Below are 26,821 nucleotides of genomic sequence, written 5' to 3'. Positions count from 1 at the left end.
AAGCGGGAGAGGATTGTTTCATTGTGACGCACCAATAAAGTCTGACTGATTCAATGTGAACATCAACTCTTTCAGCTTCATGTCAGCAGTCTCAGACTTCTGCTGTCTTCTTCTGACTGTTAGAAGTTTGTAACGCAGACACAGTTTAAAGTCTTCATGTTTGTGAAATATGTTTGGTTCCCCACATGTGCAGAAAAGACTCTTTATTAGAGCACAATACAAAACATCACAGAGGGAAGCTCTGATTTAAGGCACGTTTCTGAGACATCGGCACACCGACACTAAACATCCAACATTAAATAAAAGAAGCTCAGACTCACGTCCACAAAACTAAAAGTTGAGCCTGAGCGACAGTAAATATTACATGAACAGCTGCAGACTCACTAACGAGTCCCTTCAGCCAAAAAATACACAAACAGACCTGAAATACATGAAATGACTGCAGTGAATCAACACAGAACAAACTTTACATTATGATAAAAGGTCATTATTACAGCTGGTGTTCATACAAACCTTCACACGTCTCACTTTGTGACACATTCAGTTCAATAAGATTATTTACATTTCAAGCTGGTGTCCAAAACACACAACCTTTAATCTACACTCAGTGTTGACAGAGACGTCCACATGGAGCCGTTTACAGACAGGAAGTCTAAATCTGACGGAGCTGCCTTAATGTCTCCACCTCCTGCTGAGCAGCACCAGCAGCCCTCCATGTTTACAACCAGCAGCTGAACCTGGTTTGATTTTTAAACATGAAGGTTAAAAGTGATAAAATGTTTTAATGTGAAACAAAGTCACTCTGACATATGGAGTCAGTGAAATGCTGCTGAGACGACTGTTAAATGTGACTGACAGACACACTGATGCTCTGAGCTAAATGCTAACACTAGCATGCTAACATGTTGAGCAGGTATGATGTTCAACATGTCCACCATCTTGGTTCAGCGTGTTAGCATGCTAACATGAGCTAATGATCAGTAAACAGAGTGCAGCTGAGGCTGATGTGAACTCTTCAGATCTGCAGGTGTTTGGTCAGAAACCAAAGTACTGAACACATTAACATGTTGACCTGATGATGGCGCTACATGACGTCATCACCACAGTTATCACAGTTCATCCTGAGGAACATGAACATCAGAGGTGTTGAGATGTTTAGTTCAAACTACACATGTGAAGCTGCTGGTGGTGGAGAGGAGGAGTCAGCTGAACTGATCCTCTGAGGAGATGCTGAGATATTTTGGACAGAACGACCTGAGCTCAGTCTTCAGTCTACATTTACAACCAAATCTGTGCAAATTACAAACGCTCAGAGTTCCCTCAGGAAAACTAAACTATGTCAGAGAGTGACATCAGTGTAAATATTCTAAACACCATAGAACCAGAACCAAGAGTCCAACAATCCGTCTGAAGCTGTTTAATGTCTGTGAGATGACGTCTGCTGTTGTGTTCTCTGTGTTTTGTCACGTGATGCTGAGTCTGTGTTGTTGCCTCATGCTGATGGAAGCAGAGAGGAGACGGGGGTTCCATCCTGGTCCTGGTCCTGGTCCTGGTCCTGGTCCTGGTCCTCCATGATGGCCTGCAGAGCCTCCAGACCCTCCACAGACACAGTGAGACTGCCGATCACCTCGCTGCTGTCCTCCACGTCCACAACTACACACACACACACACACACACACACACACACACACACACACACACAGTGAATACCAGCATGAACATATCTGTGTCACATGATCTGAGCGGCTCTCAGTGTGTGTGTGTGTGTGTGTGTGTGCGTGTGTGCGTGTGTGCGTGTACCGTGCAGACTGGTCTCAGTCAGGTCTTGTTGTCTCTCCAGGATCTCGGGGATCCTCAGGAAGGCCACGCCCACGTCCTCACACTCCCTCTCCTGCTCCTCTTCCTCCGGAGGCTCGCTCACCACCGTGAAGCGGATCCTGTCAACAGCAACACACACATTGATTATTGATTATCATCGTCAATGATGACGCTGTAAATTATGATTATTTTTCATTCACTATTAATTTCTTATTATTCCAGAGACTAATATTCTCCAGTCTTCAGTCAGTCCTGCAGTAACTGGTCGTTTTGTCCACATGAGGGCAGCAGAACGAGCTGTAAACACGTCGTCGAGTAGTTTTAACCAACAAACTCATTATTTTTCTAATTTTTTATATTGACCCCTTTGTCCCGTCATGGTTTATTCACAGACTCTGTTCAGGCTGTGACGATGGCAAAAAATAAAATGTTTTAAAAGGAAAGAAGCTGCGTGGAGCCGACGGGCTGTCAAGGTAAAATACAAAATATGAGATAAAACCAAAACTATCTGCAAGAGCAGAAACATGGAAGGAGAGAGAACGTGTGGGAGGACCGACAGTCTTCTTCTTCTGTTTTTATCTGTCAGTTCATATAAAACAGCACAGTAACAACGAGCCTGTTCACTGCTACATTAACCTGCGTCTGACTGACACCTGTGATGTGATGTCACTTCCTGCTCTGTATGAAACAAACCCGTCCATCACTGGGACAAACAGACTCCATGTTTCTACACAAAGACAGAAAGAAGTTCATGTAGAACATTTGCTGAATTTACAAGAAGGAACAAATAAGTCAGAATCAGTCAGAGACAGAGTTTCACACAGTTTATAAAGTGTCTCCAACTCAACAACTCACTAAACTGACACATTTGTTAAGGGAGTCTGGTGATGTTGTGGTTACTGGTTCAATGGTTGGATCAGTTGAAACAGACAGTGTGTTCACAGACAGCTGCTGTTAACATGATCAGGTATGTCTGTGGATCTGTCTCCCTCTCAGCTGTCTCACCTCTCCATCTGAGGGTTTCGTCCCTGCAGGACGCCCCTCAGCAGATGCCGCCTCGCCTCGTTGTTCTCAGCATCCACAGGAACGACTGTGAGGTCACAACAACACAGAACACGATCAGTGATTGGATTTCTTCTCAGGGTTTCACCCGAGTAAAAAACAACATTTACTGCTGCTGCACAAATGTCATATTATGTTAACACAGAGCTGAGGGAACGTTCGGATTTCTTCTGTTTTCACAGCTCATCTGTGGTTCAGTTCAAACCTGCTCAGCTTCAGTCTGTTTGTCACACCAACTTTTTGTGAAGAACTGAACCCAGATCAGCAGGAGAGGAGCGTCTCCGTCTGTTTCAGGAGGTTTGAGGTGTGAAAGTTAAACAAAGGCAGGACTTTATGATTCATCATGTGTTCGAGTGGGAATGTTTCAATCAGAATATGAAAAGCAGCGATCGGCTCGTCATTAATGACTCTACACATCATAAATCAATCGTTTCAGAGACATGGTGAGGCTGGAAAAGATATGAATGTGTTGCGCTGCACGATGACTGACATGGTGCTCGTCAGACTGTCAGTGAGGCGAAGTGAGTACAGAACAGTGACCTTTGCTGTAGTTGTAGTTGATGCTCTTGCCCCGGGGCGGTTTGGGGAGAGACAGGGGGGTCTCCTCTGTGGGCAGATCCAGGAGAGAGTACTCCACAAACAGACGCACCACGCTGCCGTCCCGGGCCACCCGACACTCCGGCCTCAAGCTCAGAGACGAGATCTCCACACGCAGCCGCTCCGACGGCTGACGGCAGACACACGGATCACAGCGTTACTTCACACGATTACAGAATGAACTCCTGATTAATTCATGAGCAGTGTCTGAGTCTCCAACTGTCCCTGAACGCCTCACAGGTCAAACATGAGACTGAAGCAGCCGACAGACGAGATCAGGTCAAGATGAATATTATAAACTATATATGAACTTTATGGTGCATCAGTCGTCTGCAGACGGTTACATGAATAAAAGCATCAGTAATGATTCTGAGTAGAAACAAAACAAATCTGTTGATTGTTTTCATATTCAGTTATTTAAGTTGTTACATCATCAACATTTAGTCCATAAACCCAAAGACTTTCAGTTTACTGTCACATTTAACAAGCTGACAGCTGAGAACTTAGAGATTACAGATACATTGATCCAAACAGTTGGAGATTAATTAACAGCTGACGAATAATCACAGTAACAAATCTCTTTAAAACCTGCTGCTGCTCCTGAGACGACTCAGAACTGAAGAAAATTGAAAAAGATTAATTTATGTCACATTTTATCATTTTCATGCCTTCATTTACTTTTTATATCATTTTTTGTGCATTTATTTCAGCATGGCCTGAAATTTATTGAAAAAATTAATAAATACAAGTTAAATAAATAAAAATAGGGGAAATAATACAAAAGTAAATAAATAAAGAAATATTTTTATGTCACATTTTATAAATTACTACATTTATTTTTAATACAATTCTTGGTGCATTTAATAGCATTGATTGATTGATTTTTATTTGAAGTATTTTTTTGGCCTCTTCACAGCTTTATTGACAGGAGGCTTGTGAGACGACCGGGCCGCAGGTCGGACTGGAACCCAGCGCCGCTGCAGCGAGGACAAGACTTCTGAACACGGGTCGCTCGCTCTGAGCTGCTGGACGACTGACTGACTGACTGATGTTTGACTTTGGCAGTTTTAGTCCATGAATACTTTTTATTTATTTAATGACTGCCTACATTTATTGTTGGTGAATATTTACTGAGACATTTCTTTATGTGTCTCAGTCTCAGTATTTACAGAGCGGACGATGAACTGATTGATTGAGAAGATGATTGACAGGTGAATCCATCATGATTGTTGTTGTCTGCCTGCACAGAGAATCAGAAACAAACCACCGACTTCAACCTGCAGAATAAAATCGAAGTGAAGCAACAAAAATAAAACAGATCAGCCCACGATCAAAACATGAGAGCAGCTGTGTTTTCCATCAGCACCGGGAGGCCCGGCCCGCGCTCCCCTCTCAGGTGTGTGAAGGTAAACAGAGGCGTTTCACTCACCTTCCTCCCCGCGGCCGGTCCGTGAACAATGCAGTCATCGCTGTCGGACTGAGTCGATTCGCTCTGATCCTCTTTGGCTGCTGGAGATTCGTCTGGACGGAGACACAAACAGGAGTGAGATCAGCCACAGGTCCAGCAGAGGAAGACTGATTCTGAGCGTGTGACCAACAGCATCGTGCCAATAACAAAGATCCGAACACAACAGCATCAGGATGTTTGCTGATGTGGAGTAACGAGCTGAGGAAGATGGACGCTGAGGGCCGTCATTAACATTTATGAAGCCCAGTCTGAAGATTATTGGCAGCTACATTCAATATTTATGTGTTCTGCTCAGGAAGCTCTGCAACAACACAAAAACACTTGCTCCTTTAAAACCGAGAGCAGGGCCCAAAGATCAGTTTGATTAAAACACGTGTTTCTGTCCACACTGAAATCAAACCGTCAGAAACTGTTTTACACAAAGACAAAGAAAAGTTACGGGAACAGAAACAACACGGATCAGAACCGTTTACTCCTCCAGGAAAAATAACAGGAACATCATTTTTTATACCATTGTGAATTAACTCTAGATAAGGTGATACAAAACATAAAAATAACAATACTGATTAAAACACACACACACACACACACACACACACACACACACACACACACACACACACTACCACTCACTTTTTTAATGTGATCTTTTGACTAAAACACAAAACTAATAAAAATAAACTCAAACAGGATCCCAACATGTTTCACTCATCATCAAAAACAAACAGAAACTTTCACCCAAACGATGAAACCATGGAAACATGATGACATCAGACATCTTTCTGTTAGTTTACTGTTAATGTGATGAAGGTTACAGCCTCATCATCATCACCAGGGCTGATCCACACACAGACTCTGAATCATGAATCTGTGTTTGTTGCATTTTAAAGGTTGAGATTAAAACCTGGATGGAAACTGATCGTGAATGTAAACAAACAGAAATCAGTTAATTTACACTTGATTCAAATCTGAACTAGTTTTCTACATAACCACCGCTTCCATGACTTTACAATACTGCTACTGCAGTACAGTACAAGTACAGTACTGCGTTTCACTGCAGTGGGTCCACAGAACAAAGTTCTGTTCAGATAATCATTTGAGACGACAGGAGAGTCGTTATGAAACAAAGTGTACAAACTCTGAACAGCTGAACTGAAGCTGAATCGTCTCAGTGTGACTGTATAAAATACTGCAGGTGATTCTAATGATTCATATTAATCAGTATTAATTACCTTCAATCATTTCCTCTGAGATCTCAGAGTCGTCGGAGCAGGACTGAGAGCTGACTGGGACCAGCTGTCCTTCAGAGAAGTGTGACTCTTCTTCTTCATCCTCCTCTTCTTCTTCTTCTTCTTCTGTGTTCTGAGCAGCTGGAGTTAAAACCTGCTGTTTGAAAAAGGCACAAAGTCTCAGAGTGACTGTTTTCACATCAGCTGCAGTTAAAACGTAGTTATTCCTCCGCAGAGAAAGAGACGCCGTCACTGCGTCGAGACCTGAACGCAGCGTTTAAACTTCCTGATGTGACACCTGATGTGACACCTGATGTGACACCTGTGTCCAGAACACCTGACCATCATATTATTCATATGTGCAGTGCAGAATCTTTACAGACATCAGTTTTACCTTTACAACAGGTGATGATGTCATCTGTCTCGTCTCTGCAGACACACCTGCTGAGCTCCTGTCCTCAACCTGACACCAGACAGAAGCACCAACACAACACACTCATTGTGCTTTAATAAATAACCTCATGTATCAGGACACAGAGAGTTCAGTACATTAAACTGAGAAATGCTTTAAATAACTCTTGAATATCTGGAACAGAACAACTGACTCCGGCCCTGAAAACTACAGAATTCAGAACTTCTCTCTGGTCATGTCACAAATGTTCTCCAGCTGTACTCTGATTACTTTCTGTCTGTATGTGTACTCTCAGCCTCACGTTGTATCACAGAGACACTGAGGATCAATTACAACCGGTGTTCATTTAAACAGTTGTGGCTGAATGTTAACAGTCATCAGATTAAACAATAAATCAGGACTGTAGTTCTACTGAAATATAATCAAAGTCCAGATGGACTCATGTCTCACCTGCTGAGTGCTGTTGGAGGCTGTCGGATCGACAAACGTGACCTTCTTGGCGGTCAGTCCTTCCTTCACCTGTGTCTTGTGTCTGAGCTTCGGCAGTCGAGCCTGACGGAGAGAAACTTCAGATTAAATGAAGACAGTTAGTAGAAACACACATCAGCCTGTTCTGAAATGATTCAGAGAGCAGGACTTCAGATCAGAACCTCTCAGCATTTATTTACTCTGACTGATCTCATAAACTTGGTTCTGCTGTTTCTCTCCAGTCGTGACACCTCTACAGTTCACCTCTGTCTGAACACACAAGAATCTGTCTCTGTAACGTGTCTGTGGTTCTGTGGCTCCGGTCCGACTCCAACCCAAAGAAGACCTGCGAATGAGACTCAATAGTTCAAGTATCATCTGACCTGAGACGCGGCACCTTCAGACAGAGAGGTGGACCGATGAAACAGCTGTCTGGCCTCCTTCTCCTCCTGCAGCGTCTCATCTTTGTCCTTGTCCTCCACGCTGTGATGCTCCTGCTCCAGCTGGCCTGGGATGAATTTGGGCTCTTCTACAGTCATGATGGCGCCTGATGGACGGACGTAACTGAACCTCCACTTCAGCAACACTTCAATATGGCCAGCAGGAAGTCCAGAGGGATCAGTGAGCTCAAACACACCTGAAGGACAAACGAGAGAAACGGTCGCTGTCAGGACGTCTGTCTGATTTTAAAACTGAATTAAATCTTTATTTTTTACTAATGTAAAGAAAAGCAGTGTGTTTGGACATTTTAGCTCTTTTGCTTGAACAATGGCTGAAACGATGAGTCGGGGTATTTGCACACTCATCACTGAATGGATGAATAGTTCTGACAGCAGAGAAACTGAATGTAGGTTTGGCTGCAGGCTGAAAGGAGTCCAGACACCGAGGCCCCGGCAGAGTGAAGCCTCACCACCGATCTCCTCGTCCTGGGCCAGCGGCAGCAGAGGCACTCTGGCCTTCCCCACGTACTCGTCCATCTGCTCCTCTTTGTAGTCGAACACGTAGAAGTGAAGGACATCAGACTTCAGGTACCGGTCCAGATCCCCATCCATGGGGATGGAGTAGGACTTGAGGTCGTTGTAGCGTGGGTGGCAGGAGTCATGGATGGTTGCAGTCAGGTAATCAGGGAAGTCTGAGAACTTGTAGACCACGAAGGGGCTGGGCTGCTGGGAGCTTCTGGACCGCAGGTCTCGGCAGCGTTGGACTGTGATGTGAAGTTCGTTCCAGCTGCTGCTGCTGCTGCTGCTGCTGCTGCCAGCCGGCTGCAGCTGACGGGAGGAGAGGAAAGATGTTAAGTTTGATGTTATTAGAAATCAGAGAATCACACTCTCGCTCTCGTACCTGTGTGTCGTCCTTCAGCGCAGTGTGGACGTAGCCGACGGCCTTCACTCTCTCTTTAAACAGACGGATGGTCTCTGTCATGGGGATCCGAAGTCTCAGCCAGTAATCCACAGATCCGAAGGAGCGCAGCTCATCAGACACACCTGACGGAGAGACGACCGCATGTTTCAGCTGACTCTATAAATCTCTTTTTTCATTTTTTTTCACCCTTTTTTGAGCTCAAATCTTCACAGCTGAGATAAAAGTGTTAGCACGAGCTCGACCGCACGTCCAGGGAGTAAATCTGGTCTCCTCAGATCAGGTTGCGATCTCTGTGATCACAGCAGACGAGCTGTATGGAGAGATCTGATGTTTAAATCATCTCCAGCTGCTTCAGCTGTTCAGCAGAACGCTGCAACTCTGTTTTACTGTGAAGCTCCAGAAATGTTCTGTGGACTACGAGACTTCACCTGACTTTATATCATCAGGAGGAGATGATGGCTGAGCCTGACTTTATATCATCAGGAGGAGATGATGGCTGAGCCTGACTTTATATCATCAGGAGGAGATGATGACTGAGCCTGACTTTATATCATCAGGAGGAGATGATGGCTGAGCCTGACTTTATATCATCAGGAGGAGATGATGGCTGAGCCTGACTTTATATCATCAGGAGGAGATGATGGCTGAGCCTGACTTTATATCATCAGGAGGAGATGATGGCTGAGCCTGACTTTATATCATCAGGAGGAGATGATGACTGAGCCTGACTTTATATCATCAGGAGGAGATGATGACTGAGCCTGACTTTATATCATCAGGAGGAGATGATGGCTGAGCCTGACTTTATATCATCAGGAGGAGATGATGGCTGAGCCTGACTTTATATCATCAGGAGGAGATGATGGCTGAGCCTGACTTTATATCATCAGGAGGAGATGATGGCTGAGCCTGACTTTATATCATCAGGAGGAGGAGATGATGGCTGAGCCTGACTTTATATCATCAGGAGGAGATGATGACTGAGCCTGACTTTATATCATCAGGAGGAGATGATGACTGAGCCTGACTTTATATCATCAGGAAGAGACGATGAGCAGGGCTGAAGTCTTCACTGACTCTGGATCAGACTCCATGTAGAGAATGAACCTGTTTTCATGATTCTGTTTTGTTTTTAATGTTTTTTATTTCTTGCATCTGTATTTTTATGTGTATTTTTCAGCTTCTGTGAAACACAGTGTATTTATATTTTGTATGAAATGTGTCAGTTAAATAAAGTTTTATATCACATGTTGATGGACGCGTCATTGATTAGATTGTTCAGAGTGGACAGACGTCCTCCAGCTGGACTCAAACCACCGGACGATGAAATCAGTGCAGTTTGTCAGTTTTGAGGGTTTCAGTCACTTTCATATATTTTATATGCAGACAAGCAAACAGTTTTTTTGTCTCATCTAAAATCAATAAAAGATTTTTTATTATTTGATTTGTTTTCTAATAATTGAGACTGAGACGTGTTACAGAGTTTTACATACGACTACTTCTCCTTCAGTAAAACATCTGAGCTGGTGTTCCATCGCTGCTGACTGTTGGTGGTGTGATGCGATGCCACTCACCAACCAGCGGTGCGGTCCCGTAAACTTTCCCGTCCTGTTCCAGCAGCTGCTGCAGCCGCAGCTGACCGGTGGCCAGAGTCCTCCAGTCCAAACCCAGAGCCTGGTGCAGCTCCACAGTGACACAGCGTCTGTGCAGATAGTCCAGGAAGCGGTCGTCCATGCTCACCACGTACTTCGATGTGAACCCATACTTGGGCTTCTGGCCCGTCACCACCGGGGTGGAGTGCAGCTCAAACAAATAGAAGGAGTACGTACAGAAGGTGGAGGGCTCTCCTTCACCCATAACCTCCAGGGCGGACGGAGACAGTGTGGCGCCGACGATCTGAAGTTCCAGAAGGTTCTCTCCACGCTCGAGGTGAAGAGGTTCATCCAGCTCCGCTGCCTCGTCCTCATCAGTGAGGTCCGGTTTAAAGACGTACGTTTTGGTGCCGTAGGCGACGTCTCTGAGCTGAGCTGAGGAGCAACGACAGGACAAACAAGTTCATCAGTTCATAGATCATCAGAGAGACCCGGAGACAGAGAGACAGAGAGACAGACAGACAGACAGAGAGACAGAGAGACAGACAGAGAGACAGACAGACAGAGAGACAGAGAGAGAGACAGACAGAGACAGAGAGACAGACAGAGAGAGAGACAGACAGAGAGAGAGAGACAGAGAGACAGACAGGCTGAGAGGCAGACAGACAGACAGACAGACAGACAGAGAGACAGACAGACAGACAGACAGTGAAGCTCCAGTCTTTCTGCTCTGGTTCACTCTCAGCTCTCAGTGAGGACCCTGTCTTCTTCTGGTTACCTGCTGATAACCTAAAAGCCTGAGAGGCGTCGCTCCAAGGCTGCCTCAGATCCTCATCCTCAGATCCTCACATCCTCAGATGCATCATTACTTGTTGTTCTAATGTCTGGATGTAAAACTAAAGTTATTGGAGCGTTTACAGTCTCGACTTTGGAACAACCTGCAAACTCAGTGTCGTCTTTTAAATCCCTTCTGAACGTTTCAGTGATTTGAGTTTCTTCATGACGTTCTGTTTTACTCTCCTCGTGTGTTTTGTTGCTTTAAGCTTGTTTTATTCAGCACGTTGTCACTGTGTTTTTAAAACTGCTATATGATTAAAGTTTATTATCATTTTCAGAGTAAAAGCTGCAAAACGCCACAACACTACCTGCTGATCAGCATACAGACAGTCAGAGAGCAGCTGGTGAGCTGCTGGATCTCCTCAACACAGAAACTCTCCTGGATGATGTCACATTCATACAGTTTGAATTCTTCACATTCATGTCTCAATACCCATGAGTCTCAGCTGAGGTTGCCATGGTGAAGAAGACAGTCAGAGGTTAAATCTCTTTGTTGTCACGAGTCTCCACAAATGAATCCAAAAGTGAATCAAGCTGCAGATTTTAATATCAGATGTTTCTTCTGTGAGATCTTCAGCTTCCACCTGCTGTTGGTTGAGAAGAGAAGCTCTGCGATTGGATGGTTCTCGCTGAAATGCATCCTGGGAGCAGCCATGATTAGAAGCCTATAGTGACGTTTTAACTAGATGAACAGTGAGCTTCAGAGCCATGAGGTGGATTTTATAACAGAGCATCGTTGTAAAATCTCAACAGGTGAACTGAACTAAAGAAATCAAGTAAACTGACTCAGAATTTATAGATCAGAAACTTTTAACTCATCAACTGTAAGTCATTTTTTTATGTAAAGTCAGCTTTTTACCATTGGCAGTGCAGGCTAGCTGTTTCCCTATTCCACTCTGTTTCCATCTTCATGCTAAGCTAAGCTAACCAGCAGTAGCTTCATATTTACTGGACAGACATGACAGTGGACTGGATCTGAACCTGCAGCTCAGCAAGAGGAGGAGTGATGATGGGCTGCAGGATGATGATGAATAAATAATTTACCTTCCAGCTTCTTGATCTTCGCCGCCCTCGTGTCCAACAGCTGAGCCTGTCGCTCCAGCTTCTGCTCATGCTCCGCTCGGTCACCGTCCATCTTCTTTAACACAGCTTCCAGCTCCGCCTCATCAGAACCAGAAGAGATGGACAACACTTACACTCCATCAGAGCACATGATGTCTTCAGTGAACACATGCTGGTGGACACGAGTCCTCGTGTGGACCTACTTTTCACATTCTTTGACTTAACTGGATGTTCAGAACAAAAACAAATCAAAAACGATGACGTGAACCAAACTCCTCACAGTCGGACTCAAACCAGGACTGATTAGAGATCGACTGATTTGGATACTGATTATTAGTAATGAAGGAGATTGATCACTGATAAACATTTCCAGTCAACATTTAGAATAACCAGTGATGGACTGTAACAACGAACTGCAGCTCTGTCCTTTATTACCATTTTGAGGTTTCCATTTCTGCCACTTTGACTTCCTCTGCACTAATTTATTTACATTTAGTTACTAGTTACTTTGCAGATACAGATTACTCTGTGTTGAGAGGCTGTTACTTGTGAAGTGAAGCAGCACGTTTTTAATTTATTTTATTTTATCGGCAGTCAGACACAAAAAACACAGAAACTGATAATCGGAAAAATATTGAATATTGACCCGATAATCTGCTGGTCGCAGTGTCGAAGGGCAGCGAGGTGAGCCAGTGTCGCCTCGTCTGGAGTCACGTAAATATTCAGTCATGAATAATAATTTTGAAATAAATTCTTGCTAGCGGTTCCTCAAGGTTCTGACAACATGACGTGTGTTTCTGGTTATAAAACAGATGTTAAGGTCCGTCTGCAGGATCTGTTTCTGTGATGTTCTCAGATCCTCAGAAACAACCTCAGCCTGTCAGAGACACAAACACTTTCAGTGGATGTAACTTTAGGTCGCAGTCGTGGCTGCCAGCTCAGGAGATCTACTGGACTGGGTCTAAAACTTTTGGTAATTTTGAATCATTTACACACCAGAACATGTTACTGGACCTCCCCTTTAACCCCCGGGCCCCCTGGATGCTGAACACTAACACTGACTATGAGATTAAAGTGCTGTGTATCAGCTCTGAGGGTCTTTGGGGGCTTCTGATCAGACCAGATCACACATCTACCTTCAGAACCAGCAAAATGTCAGTGGGTTTGAAAAAGAGGATGGAGGATATAAAAGGCAGACATGAAATGAGTTGGTGTCCACCTTGTAGTCCCTGCAGATCTTGCTCTCCATGCTGAGGAGGTTTCTGGTCTTCTGCAGCTCCTGGATGGTTTCAGCGTGAGCGGCTCGCAGCTCTCGGACGCTGCTCACTCCCTCCTCCACCTCCTTCAGGAAGCCCAGATCTCCGTTCTTCTGGGACTTTCGCGTCTGTGGGGGGAGACACATTTTAAATGTTACTGAGAGGAGGAAGGAGGAGTGAAGAGAATCTGTTAATGAGCCGGTTCATCATCAAAGTGTGAACACAAACAGGAAAGGAGGCAAAGTCCAGACACTGGTCCACATCCGACCCAGCCCATACATCGTGTTCTGAAGACTACAACACGTTATGAAGTGTAATTTTCTATTGATCAATAAATTGTCGGTGGTGTTGAATAGGCTACAGTGAAGCTCGAGATGATTTCCAGCCATCCTGTCCACAGATTAGTGACGTTGACACCGACGAGGTTAACGGCTGCAGAGAGTTGGACAGAGTGAAGTGAGCTGTTCAGGAACGTTACAGAGGATTTACTATCAGCTCCTAACACAGAAAGATAACGTGCCTCACCTTCTCTAGTACACAACTTACAGAGCGACTGTAAATGTAGTTGTCAGAACATGTCTGAGTCCACCGCGCACCAAATGTGGACATATTTCTGTGTAAACCTGTGAGACTCTCCTGACAGTCAAAGACTCTCAGCCAAGTTTTGGTCTCGGTTGAGGTCGAGCTGCTTCTCTCCACAGTAAATCTGTCCTCTGCTGTCAGTGAGTCAGACTCACACATGGACAGACCAGGACTTCATGTTGCATTCAGGTGCACGTCTAAACTCTTTGTAGGGGAAAGTGTATGGGCACCGACGGGGACGTCAGGGTGGATTCAAGCGCTCCTCATAAACTCTGTTTGAGTGGACACGAAGGCTGAATAACACGAGGAAGTTCAGATTTTTTCTTATTTCTCTTTGAAATAACCAAATAACTCCACCCCACTTATTTCTACACAGGACAACTTCAAAATTTAATTTAAAAAATCTGATAATTTTATTTGAATTATTTTCACAGCAGAATGTTTTTATAATTAAATATTAAAGATGAGAAATTTGAGAGATGTGATGTTAATTAATCAATAACATGAACCCCAAATCAGATGTGGATCAGGCCCTGATCTACAGGTAAGAAAGTTTAACTGACTGATATATATTTCACACACACACACACACACACACACACACACACACACAGCAGGTGTTTTCTCTCCACTGACCTTGACGAGCAGCAGCGCCTCAGTGAGTTCAGCCACGTCGTACTCGTTGTCCTGTGAAAACACCACGTGAGCTCTTTGTCTTTTAATCTAAAGTCTTTATATTTTTTTACACACATGTTGAACAGAAACTATTAAACAATCTGTTTTGGGGAAACGTGTGTGTTCAGTATGACACACATTTTACTGATGGACCTTTAGAGTCTCACCCTGCTGTAGAACTTTAAACGGTCTCTGAGCTCCTCCAGCTGCTGCTTCTGCTCCAGAAACTGAATCTGAAGTTTCTTATTTTCTTCTGTCAGCTTCTCGCTCGTATCTGAAGACAAACATCACTCTGCTTAAATCCATTTATCATCACAAATATGGTTCATACTGCACTCTTCATGTAACAACACATTCACTGCCAGCAGCTGTATAAATACATAAACTCAGTGAGTGATGGTAAAATATGTATGTTTCATATTTTAACCAGCTCAGACAGATTATTAATATAACCAAGTCATCTTTGCTTCCTCCTCCGGACTATCTGGACCAGTACAGCAGTAGAATAAAGTGGATGTATTACTCGGGATGCAGATCAGTTCTGACCTCTCTCAGACTTGATTTTGTCGAGGATTTCATTTTTGTCGACGAGGTCGGCCTTCAGCGCCGTCTCCAGCTGCACGATCTGTAACTTCAGCTGCTGCTCCTGAATCTGCCACTTCTGTTGTCGAGACACATCGAAGGCACTGAAAACACACAAACACAACACAACACAACATAAACATAAAGCTGATTAATGAGAGACGTGTAGGAGTCACACACGACGACTGACGTGAGCGATCAGTAGACGAGCCGTCTGACAACAGACACGTCTAACAGCTCCGATCACCACGTTGGATCAGCTCGTTAGCAGACTGTGTTGGGAGCAGTGGGACATGACATGGTGAGGTGAATCACACCTGTCATACACCTGTGTTACAGGTAAATCATGTACCTGACCTAAAGTGAGGCTCTTTACCTGTTGACCAGTTTTTCATTGTTGTCCTTCAGCAGGTCCCTCTCCTGCTCCAGTTCACTGATTCGCTCCTGCAGCTGCACAAAACCAGAAGAAGAAGAAGAAGAAGAAGAAGAAGAAGAAGAAGAAGAAGAAGAAGAAGAAGAGATGAGTCTGTCGTGGATCCATTGACAGTTTCACACAAACTTTATTTATATGATGTCATGTGACGCTGGTCTGATCCATCGACAGCTCAAATGTTTGTGTTCTCATTATATTTTAATTCATAACCCTGTATTTAACAGAAGTGATACCTGATGTCACTTTAAACCAAATGTTTTTAATCTCACAGCTGTTCAGACAGAATGAGGCTCAGCAGCCACAGTTTGTGTTGGGTCATCAAAATAGATAGTGACAAACTACTTTCATAAACACAAATACATTTCACTGATATTTATTTAATCTATGACAAAAAGCAGCTGGTGCTCACATGTGAGAAGCAATTTACTGTTTAACATGTGTCTGAAACGATTCACTGAATACTGAAGTAGATGCAGATTTGTTTCTTCTGATCGATTTAACAATTTATTGACTTTTCAGTCATTGCAGCTGAAAAGATGTGCAGTAACTCTACATTAACAGGGAGTTCATTCATCACTGCCTGGTCCTGGTCCAGACGAGGACAGCAGGGTTTCATCACAGCCCTTTACTGCCCTCCAAACCAGCACCAGCTCCAGTCTTTGACTGGATGGAGATTCAACAACACGTATAATAACTGTCGTGTAGCTCACCTGATCCATCTTCATCCTGGCCAGAGTGGAGCTCTGCAGCTGTTTCTCCAGGTCCAGACTCTTCATCCTCTCATCTTTCAGCTGAGCAGACAGCTCGTCCACCTTCAGCATCGCTGCGTCGTGACTCGTCTTCAGCATCCTCTGACTCTGAGAAGAAGACGACATTTTATTGACACTAAACATGTCACATTTTACAGATACACTAAACAGTAACCAATATAGGCGACTTCTTTGTCCCCAGACTCCCTTCACAAATGTGTCAGTTTAGTGAGTTGTTGAGTTGGAGACACTTTATAAACTTTGTGAAACTCTGTCTCTGACTAATTCTGACTTATTTGTTCCTTCTTGTAAATTCAGCAAATGTTCTGGATGGATGTTGGTACCAGGTCGATTCACTGTGAAGCTCATTGTTAAATAACAGAATCAGAAGGGAAAATCAACACCTGTATGTAGACAACCAGCTGTTTCCTTTTGTTAGAGACTGGTTGTCTCAGAGACAGCAGGTGGAAGCTGCTCCTCACAGAGATACAAGTATTGATTTGTGATTACTGGTTTCCATCAGTTGTGCTGTGTTGATGGTGTGGAGGAGGACGAGGTCGGTAGAGCTCCTCACCTCCTGCAGCTGTAGAAATCGTCCTTCCAGCTCTGTTACAGCGTTGGACCTGTCCGCCAGCTGCTTCTGCAGCTTGATCATCGTCACGTTGCTGTTGACATGTGACCTGAGAGACGACACTCAGTTTGTTTACAGAGCAGATACATGAGCATCACCTCCATCCTGTCTGCTGCACCACACAATCAATACCTCTGCTCAGTGTGAGCACATCAACATCGTTACACAGGCAGGAGAGACGCAGCACAGTCCACTGAAGCTAATTAGCAGGTCTAAGTGTGTGTGTGTGTGTGTGTGTGTGTGTGTGTGTGTGCGCGTCTTCCTGTACATGACTGTGTATGCACTGACATGTAGGTGTGAGAGTGTGTGTGTGTGTGTATATATATAATGTATATGTATAACAGTCGTCTCAATACCAGAATTTTAAACTTCAATATAATAAAACGATCTGACGGCACAAAGAAAAACAAAAGTCCTCGAAACATGAAATATGATCATGTTTGTGTTTTTGAATCTGTGCTGGCTGTTGATAATATCTTTGTAACACAAGTTAAGATCTGGTGTGAAAATCTGAGTTCTGATTGTGTTTTGAACTCTGGCAGGAAGTCGTTTTACTGCTGTGACTGAAAATAAAACCACGACGCTGCAGCTAACAATTATTTCCATTATCGATAAATATAATAGTTTTAGTTTAGTTAGTTTATTTCGAACATGTAAATAAAAGAAATTAAAAAAGAGAAAAGCATTATCAAACAAAATAAAAAGACATTCACCAGTCAAAGAAAAAAATGAAGGAATGAAGGAAAAGCGAGAAAGGAAACAAAACTAAAACTTGATTCCTCCCTTCCCATTCATCATCACAATTTTTAGACATGATTATGGTAGTCATGATACACACATCCTAACACCCAAAATAATAATAATGCTGAAATTAAATTAAATAACATGTCGGAGGAGTAGGAAGAAGTGTAGAACTTATTTACTCCTTCCCCCTTTCACCCACATTAAACACCCTGTCAAAGTGCTTCCCTCTTCATCATGTGCATCTGGAGAGTAACCTACCAACCAGACAACAGAGAACATTTCAAACAATGAAATCCCAATCATTTTTTTTTTTCTCTCAGTGCAAAATTTGCACTTGAAGAATACATCCACGCACACATACATACCCACATACAACACACGTATACACAAGCATATATATACGCCTACATACACACATGACTCACCCATACATGAACACACTTCCATGTTCAGAGGCAACATAAAAGTCCGTAACAAATAAAGAGGATGAATAAACAATGAACAGCTGGTGATATTTAAACACCTTCCTCACTCCTGTATTGTATAAACATCTTTTCCTTGTATTTCTTTTGTAATATAATATTTAATATATTGATAATAATATAATAATATAATTGTTAGATAAAATAAAAACGTTTAATTACATTACGGTCCATTTCTGTGGTCTTAGTTCTGTTTGTATGTTCGTTGACATGTTGAACTTGTGAACTGTTTATTTCCACATTCAGTCACAGATCAACATGATGATTCATGTGTTTATCATGTTGATTCATGTGTTCATCATGTTGATTCATGTGTTCATCATGTTGATTCATGTGTTCATCATGTTGATTCATGTGTTCATCATGTTTGTGTCTCCTGATCAATCTTTTAGCTGTTTTTAGTCTCCAGCAGCTCCTGAGGGAAACATCTGTTCACCAGCTGCTCTCTGACTCTGTGTCTGTGTGTCTGACTGTCTGTCTGTCTGACTGACTGACTGACTGATTGTCTGACTGTCTGACTGACTGTCTGACTGTCTGTCTGACTGTCTGACTGTCCTGTGTTCACTGACTTTTTACAGCTCTGTCAGTGAAAATGACGCAGTGAGAGCTGAGAGTGAACCAGGACAGTGAAGCTGTGGTTGATCAATGACATTTCTTGCTGGTGGATATTATGGGAGGTATCGGCCTGTCACAGATATATCGGTGTCAGCTGCACGTTGTCAACATCAGCTGATATGAACACTTTTATGTTAGAAAAGATGATTTATAATTATTACATTTCCACTGATGTTTACTGTTTCAGGGCTCTGCTGTCACTGTTGATGTGTAAGATATCCTGCCTGTGTTTGATAACCACATTTAAGGGATCATAAAAAAAGTGGAACATTTCTACCTCCTGGTACCGGTACCGGCCCTAACTACTGCATATGGGTCTGGTTAGTAGAAAACTATAAACTTGCTTCAGGTTTTGTTTGAACGATGACATGATGTTCAGTAAACGGCACATTTCTCCCTAAAATGATTAATGAACGTTTTATCACGTGTTTCTCTGTGGGAGCAGCAGGAGGTTGGCAGGTGACAGTGTTCAGAACACATAACAGCTTTAAAAAGGGTCAGTTCACACAAATCTGAATAAAAACTAAACCATAAGATTTCACCTGAGTTTGGAGGTCTGCTGCTGTCGGACCTGCAGGAGTCGCTCCTCATATTCTGCCTCCTTCCTCCTCAGCTCGTCGTGCAGCAGCTGGTTGGCTCCCTCCAGCTCCTCCATGTGGCTCCGCTGCAGCTCGATCACATTCTCTCTGGTAACAAAGAAGCTAACGGTTAGCTTCAAATACCTTCACTCACTACAAATATGACAGATGTAAAACTGAGAGGAAACCTGCGTGTCAGAGACAAACCGTTTCCCCACAGTGACGGACGTGTTACCTGAAAGATGTCATCAACAACTCTTTACATGACACTAATTAACACTAAGTATTTACATTACTCTTTACTTTAATTACTCAGCCATCAGCTCTGTCAAAGCTCTGTTAGAGTCATCATCTTCATCTTAACGATGTGTTTGGGTCTTTGGCAGCAGCTGTGTTAATGTTCAGTAAACCAAAGTTAAACAGAGTTTCATCAATATGGAGATGCTCCACAAAATATAAATGAATGTAGAAATAAAATGTATTTGCAGGCTGTTGGAGCCCCGTAATATAAAAGCTGCTCTGTTTTTCTTAATAAAATGTCCCAGCCTCACTGTGGTGACATCATGTTTGTCTTCAGCTGTTTCTGGAGACAAATCTGGAGATATACATGTGAGTCAAGCCGAGCTAGCACCTGTGGAAATGTGGTGTTAGTGAAGCAGCTGCATCTGTGTCAGTGTCCTGTGTGACAGTCGGTCCAGTGTTCAGTTCTGATCCAGAATTGAGTGAACTGGTATCTGGATCAAAGTTCAGCGGCATCACAAAACTCATGTGCTTTCAGTCCGTCCTTCATTTTATTCCACTAACTTCATCGTTCGGTTGAGTTCAGACAGCCGTGTTAACAGTTCAGCCTCTTTAACGTTAATACTGCTCACACTTGAAACTGGACTTTAAAGTTTTGGTGCAACAGAATTCAATCTAATTTAAGTTTAGAGAGGAAACTAAACTGAGGTTTAAATTTAATCTGTCTTCTGTAGATTTGATCAAGTTTAAAAGTTCATCCTAAATAAATAAGTGTTGGTCTGTTGTTCAGGTGTGTGGTGAAGGTGCAGCGCTCACAGGTTGCGGATCTCGGCCCTCGCCTCCTCCAGCAGGTTGTGTCCGAATCGAGGTAAGAGTCCGGTCGGAGGTCTCCCCGCTCCCTCCAAACTCCTCGTACCTGCAAGAGACAAAACCAACAAGTTTGTCCACAGAAGATGATTTGTCCAATCCACTGTGACTTATTATCATTATAATGAGATTATTGTAGGGAAAACAAACAGCAGGAGGACAAATAAGAAAAGGTTTGGAGTCAGTGAGGAAAAGAAAGGCTGTGACGATGTTCAGCCACAGAAACCCTGAAATATTCTTCACAAGCTCTGTACAGACGAATCCAGAGGTTTATGAGTTGTCCTCTCTGACAGGGTCAGCAGCTGGAAAAACTTCAGTGTTTTGGGATCTGAGTCGGCCCCTGGTCTCATTGTTGGATTCTGTGAGTCAGAGTGGTTTGGGTGATCTGCAGGTGAAAACTAACTGTAGAAAACTTTGCTGACATATTTTAGATTATAATTAATATCTTAAAGGCATTTTGGTGATCGTATTTTCAACAGGTTCAACAGGATCAGTGTTACTGTGCAGTTGCAGCGAGGGGTCAAACAAGACAAACTCTGGAGGAGAGTCGGTGCAGATCCAGAACTTCTGGAGGAATAAACACCTGGAGTCTCATCAGATTCTGTTCTGATCCGGAGACGTTTACCGTCGGGAGGAGAGCTCAGAGATGACCTTTTAACTTTCTGGATTAAAAAGGTGATTTATCTTCACTCCTGTTGATCAACCTGACTGCAGCAGTGATCCGGAGGTGACCTCCAGGTTCTGTAATGTGACTGGAGCTGGAGGGGAAATGGACTTTACTTCATGAACGTAACGTTACAGAGAGGAGAGAGAGAACCAGAACCTGCTGAGTGCTGACTTCACTCAAAGCTTCACCTGAGTTCAAACACACAGAAACTAGCTTACAGCTAATGTACAGAAAAAGTCATCTGGCTGTTTGGGGCGATAAACACAAATGATGCTGCGGTCAAACTGAGAACATACAATTAATTAATGACTGCTGATGGAAACCTTTCTGATGTGACTGAGACGAGGTAATGTTTTAAACTTTGGTCTTCTCTCTCCAGAAGAAGCCACCGGCTGCCACATGAACGCACCGTTACCTTTAGCAAACTTGTGGATTTCTCTGGTTTGAATATTGTTGGACAATGAAAGAACACGAGTCAACTTCCTGTAGAACAAAGATCTGATTGATTTTTGACATTTTAATGCAGAATTCCTTCACATTATATATTTTAATGTGACGTGGTACTGCAGTGATGATTCATCTATAGAGCTCTGGAGGAACACGTTTATAACATTACTGTGGTTGTGAAGTTACGTACTCTAGGTGCTCTACGTGCTCTAGGCGCTCTACGTACTCTAGGTGCTCTACGTACTCTAGGTGCTCTAGGTGCTCTACGTACTCTAGGTGCTCTAGGTGCTCTACGTACTCTAGGTGCTCTAGGTGCTCTACGTACTCTAGGCACTCTAGGCGCTCTAGGTGCTCTACGTACTCTAGGCGCTCTAGGTACTCTAGGTGCTCTACGTACTCTAGGCGCTCTAGGTGCTCTAGGTGCTCTACGTACTCTAGGTGCTCTACGTGCTCTAGGTGCTCTACGATCGACTCCACACGTAAAGATCTGTGACATACTTTTTGGTCGAGTTTGAGAAGGAGAGGAAGCGTCATCTCGCAGCTTCTTTAACCCAGAGTTGACCCGTGATTGGACGTGGCCGTATGGCGACGGCCTGCTGCTCTGCGAGTTGAGGAGCTGCTGCTTGGCCACCAGGAGGCGCTGTTTCAACCCTTCGTTCTCTGTCTGCAGCCCCCGGACTTTCTCCTGGAGGTCCTCTATAATCTCCTCCATCCCCACGTCCCTCACCCTGCAGATCGGCTGAGCTGCTCCTCCCGCTGCGAGCTGCTCCATACGTCCCCGGTCCTTCACCAGCCTCATCAGCTTAGTGCCGAGCCTGAAGGGTGAAGAGGTCAAAAGTCCAGAAACACAACTTCATCACTCTGATGGTCTGATGTATGTAACAGCAGAAGATCTGATTTTAGTCGGAGGTCTTTAGCTGCTTTCATTAGAACTGTTTCACAAATGTTTTTCATATAATAATGAGAAAATACAAACATTTTAATCTCAGACAGGGCTGTATATGTGTGGTCCACCTGAGTGTGTGTGTGTGTGTGTGTGTGTGTGTGTGTGTGTCTCACTTCTTGATTTTGTCGTCCTGTTGGTGAATTTGCTGTTTGAGTTGCAGGGTCTCCTCATGGAGGCGCAGGAACCGGTCCTCCAGCTCCTCCCTAGACACCCGCGAGATGTCCTGTCGCGCCCGAGCATTTTGATACACCGATAAATCTGCCACCATTAAAACAAAACATCATCAGTCAAAAAACTGCAACTCAAAGATTTAAACATGTTGAAGCTAAAAAAACGTCATGACAACGTTCATGTGACCACCGACCATCAGTGACAGAGACGAGCTGCTGGACAGACAGAACGAGACAAACTAACAAACAGAGGAAGTCTGAAGTACAAACAGAGGATGTGAAGTAACTGCTAGATGTGATGATCGTCAGAGTTCAGACAAAATAAACCACATTTATGTCAAATTATTTTCATGTCAGCCGACCTGCTGCGTGTACAGAACAGTGCATCCTCTTATTTACAGTATTCCTCTTCTTCACCTGAACAATAAACTGGACTGGACTGATCACACTGCAGCAACATACAAGAAAGGTCAGAGCAGACTCCATCTGCTGAGGAAGCTCAGGTCCTGTGGGGTGCAGGGGGCACTCCTGAGGACTGTCTATGACTCTGTGGTGGCATCAGCCATCTTCTATGGAGTAGTCTGCTGGAGCAGCAGCATCTCGGCAGCAGGCAGGAGGAGACTTGATTAACTTATCAAGAAGGCCAGCTCCATCCTGGGACGCCCTCTTGACCCAGTGCAGGTGGTGGGAGAGAGCAGGATGATGGACAAGCTGTCATCGCTGCTGGTGAAGGAGTCCCACCCCCTGCAGGTCACTGTCACCACACTGGGCAGCTCCTGGTGTGTGAAGGAGAGGTACCGCAGGTCCAAGTGTGTGAAGGAGAGGTACCGCAGGTCCAAGTGTGTGAAGGAGAGGTATCACAGGTCCAAGTGTGTGTAGGAGAGGTACCGCAGGTCCAAGTGTGTGAAGGAGAGGTACCGCAGGTCCAAGTGTGTGAAGGAGAGGTACCGCAGGTCCAAGTGTGTGAAGGAGAGGTACCGCAGGTCCAAGTGTGTGAAGGAGAGGTATCGCAGGTCCAAGTGTGTGAAGGAGAGGTACCGCAGGTCCAAGTGTGTGAAGGAGAGGTACCGCAGGTCCAAGTGTGTGAAGGAGAGGTACCGCAGGTCCAAGTGTGTGAAGGAGAGGTATCGCAGGTCCAAGTGTGTGAAGGAGAGGTACCGCAGGTCCAAGTGTGTGAAGGAGAGGTACCGCAGGTCCGTCCTTCCTGCCGCTGTTAGACTGTACAACCAGCACTGCTCCCAGTAGACCTCACATGTGCACTCAAACTCTACACATATCCCATTCTCACTTTGGTTTGCACCAACTGGACAATTTTTATACCAATATTTATTATTTGTAAATAAAAATACACTGCCTACACTGTTCATACTGTAAATATTATGTATATGTGAGTCTATTCTATTTCTTATCTTTTTATTTTATTATATTGTTTATTTTTTATTTGTATTATTGTTTATTGTAATATTCCTGACCTTTGGCTGCTGTAACAAAGAAATTTCCCCATTTGCGGTACAAATAAAGGATTTCTGATTCTGGTTCTGAGGATGACAGACCTTGTGGACCTGCTGCAAGCCGGGACAGATTCACTGTGATGTCTCTGACTGGAACATCAGCTGCTGTCTCATCAAGTACAGTGGACATGTTTCAATCTGAGAATGAAAAGACACTTCATTAGACAAACACTGACCTGTTATAAGCCCCACAACAATATACACCGTTCTGTTGTGTCGGGAGAAAATGCTCCGCCAAACTCAACTTGAAAATCGTCTAATTTTAAATGATGTCCCTGTGGAAATAAACAGATAGATCCCAGAACAAGATTTAAGACTTTTGACTGACAGGCTGTGTCTCCCGGAGTTTTCGGCATACATTTCATATACTAAGAGCATTTAATTTTAATATTATCCAAAATGTTACAGCTAAAGTTTCCCTGCGACCACTTGGTTTTAAAAACTGGAGCAAATGGAGGAGATCTGAGTCTAACATTCTAGTTTCTCTACAACAGGTTGTTCCTGCTGTGTTTAGTTTGTGCCGAACTGAAATGCGACATGTCCTGGTTGTTCGGTGTTGCCAGCCGCATGTCTGAGGGAATATATCACGTTAACTTCGGCAGGGAGCAAGAAAAGATGTCAAAATGTAAACCCAGTCTGGTGTGACAGCTTCTACACCGATTTAAAGGATATACCGGATAAATAAAACACTTCTCACGTCTGTACATGTGAACATGTGTCAGTGACAGTTTGAATCGGTCTGTGGTGTGAAGACTCGTCAGGTTTTGTGTTTGTTTAACTGTTAATCAGATCTGAACGGGCGCTGAGTGACCGTTAGCTGAAGCTAGCTAGCGTTAGCTGGCTGTGCTAACGCCGCCTCCTCCGACTGAAGAAGATATTTCACCGCAGAGACTTCGTGTCTCTTCTCGCTCCGCACAAACACGCCGCCGCGCTCACTTTTTAACATCTCTTACCTTTTACAGCGACTTTTGTCAGTCCGGACTAACGGTTGCTACTGAAAACATAGCAACTCGTCATGTCGTTATGAAGCAGCTACGCATGCGCGGTGCGAGGAGGTTTCTGGGAAATGTAGTTTTCTCTGAACTGAACGCCTTTTGCCACAGTTTCTGCTTTTATTATCTCGGAACATATTTTGTTTTCAGTCCACAGATGTTGGATTATTAAAACACATAAAAACACAACATCCAGCAGCTGCTCACTTTGACTCTTTATGTTCCTGAGCTCTCGCGTCTGCTCCTGCTGTTCTCCTCACGTCTCCTGTGTTCGTCCATCAGCTCCTCTACAGCTCCTCCATCATCTGTACCCATGACACTCTTTCTGGAGGGACATTGGGCCAATTTGAGGACTTAGTCTGACCTGACTTTACATGTAGGCGTATTTCTGAGCGGCGTGGCGGTGCCATGGCTCACTGGTATCACTGGTATACATCACGGGGAGCTTGACAGGCGTGCTGTCAGATGTCTGCCTTTCATGAATTGGCAATGGATCTAATTTAGTAGCCTGAGATGAGTGTGCTGGCTGGACAGAATGAGTTCACTCTACATGTCAGGCTCACTGGACCATGACAGTCTCCCATCACTGCTGCTTCTTCCTGCCACGACCTTTGACCCCCCCTCCCGTCTCTTTAGGCTGGGATGGCGAGCAGAAGCCGGCGGCCGGCTGGCAACAGAGCGAGATGTACGTCTGTCAGCAGCCGATTGTCAGAGAGTCAGCCTGTCGTTGAAATCTATGATGCCTGCCGACCTTTTGTTCAGCAGGCCGTGCCCACCGCCGTGCAACAACTGTCAAGTGCATGATCAGACGAGCATGGCGGCCCCTTTTACCTCCATCTCATCCCCATATTGAAATATAGGCAGATTTCCCCTCAAACATCCCGTGTGGGCTTCATTCAGAGGAAAGAGCTCAGCTCAGACCTGTCATGTCATCTGAATACATCACAGACAGCCACCTTCAACAGCAGAGGAACAACCACCAGGATCTTTTACTCGAGAATGTGTTTTTCACTGTGATGTTTCAGCTTCAGTCTCAGTTTAACACCTCGACCGACCTGCAGGATTTATGACATCACAACCGGGTCGGAGCCAATCAGAGTCTGCAGGTCACAAACGCTGAGACCTCACAGCGAAGTCTGGTGTCCAGCTGTTAAACTATATGAATGAACAATATTTACAGGTTCAGATGATCCAGTTCAACCTGATGACACCGATTCATCTGAACACTGTGACGGGCCTGAGGAGGAAACAGGATTCAGAGACAAGAACAGTTTGATCCCACGATCAGTCTCACAGTCGATCAGCCTGTAACACAGAAACATCTGCTCACGTACAGATTATTATATAGATCATTGTAGATCATCCATGGATCCTGCCGCTGTCTGTACTGCACACATGTATGACCATGAAGACTCATTTATTTCAGCACTATTTATATTCTTGTTTACAGTAAATATTAAAAGAACAGTTCACCCAAAAACGACAACCAAAAAGTATGAACTGTGGTATTTTTAAGCAAGTATTTTAAAAATGTGTTTCACATAAGCTGAAAAAGTACACCTTAAAATACAGATGAAATAAGAAAATTAAAAACAACAGAAGAAATAAAAGAAGGATTTAACAGCAAATAAGTCACATTTGATACTGTGGGTTAGCTCGAAATATATGTGTCTGATCCAGAGTCAGCCATCACCTCCTCCTGATGATATAAAGTCAGGCTCAGTCATCGTCTCCTCCTGATGATATA

The 26,821-nt window shown here is 44.0% G+C and overlaps 1 protein-coding gene across 4 annotated transcripts; it reads right to left on the bottom strand.

Annotated features, from left to right (window-relative positions):
- Positions 1 to 188: 188 nt before the first annotated feature.
- Positions 189 to 25,084, bottom strand: rpgrip1l (RPGRIP1 like). 4 transcript variants are annotated; one of them, XM_073472536.1, is made up of 26 exons: positions 25,036 to 25,084; positions 24,125 to 24,220; positions 22,515 to 22,659; positions 21,954 to 22,270; positions 20,291 to 20,390; positions 19,199 to 19,342; positions 16,759 to 16,864; positions 16,146 to 16,292; positions 15,379 to 15,452; positions 14,967 to 15,106; positions 14,588 to 14,694; positions 14,382 to 14,432; positions 13,127 to 13,291; positions 11,890 to 12,007; positions 9,991 to 10,443; positions 8,396 to 8,538; positions 7,965 to 8,322; positions 7,438 to 7,691; positions 7,037 to 7,138; positions 6,569 to 6,637; positions 6,178 to 6,331; positions 4,907 to 4,998; positions 3,421 to 3,607; positions 2,824 to 2,908; positions 1,801 to 1,937; positions 189 to 1,653 (listed from the first exon to the last, which is right to left on the bottom strand). In XM_073472536.1, exons 2-26 carry the CDS (start codon positions 24,210 to 24,212, stop codon positions 1,493 to 1,495), a joined length of 3,897 nt encoding a protein of 1,298 aa, XP_073328637.1. In that variant the 5' UTR covers positions 24,213 to 24,220; positions 25,036 to 25,084; the 3' UTR covers positions 189 to 1,492. The 4 variants fall into 4 exon arrangements, with proteins under 4 accessions (XP_073328637.1, XP_073328638.1, XP_073328639.1 ...); XM_073472537.1 differs by having other exon boundaries at positions 6,178 to 6,328; XM_073472538.1 differs by lacking the exon at positions 6,569 to 6,637.
- Between the last annotated feature and the right edge of the window lie 1,737 nt (positions 25,085 to 26,821).

The sequence above is a fragment of the Pagrus major genome, chromosome 8 (assembly GCF_040436345.1).
Source record: "Pagrus major chromosome 8, Pma_NU_1.0".
In the NCBI taxonomy this organism is placed as follows: domain Eukaryota; kingdom Metazoa; phylum Chordata; class Actinopteri; order Spariformes; family Sparidae; genus Pagrus; species Pagrus major.
Note: the sequence above shows the minus strand (reverse complement) of the source record. Positions and strands in the feature narration are given on the sequence as shown.

Excerpts from the sequence above, each read along its gene's own strand:
- rpgrip1l (XM_073472536.1), bottom strand. The coding sequence starts at position 24,212 with ATGTCCACTGTACTTGATGAGACAGCAGCTGATGTTCCAGTCAGAGAC. Across the intron at positions 19,343-20,290 it reads AGGGCCGAGATCCGCAACCT|AGAGAATGTGATCGAGCTGC; the intron begins GTGAGCGCTGCA and ends CTTTGTTACCAG. Across the intron at positions 15,107-15,378 it reads AATGAAAAACTGGTCAACAG|TGCCTTCGATGTGTCTCGAC; the intron begins GTAAAGAGCCTC and ends GTGTGTTTTCAG.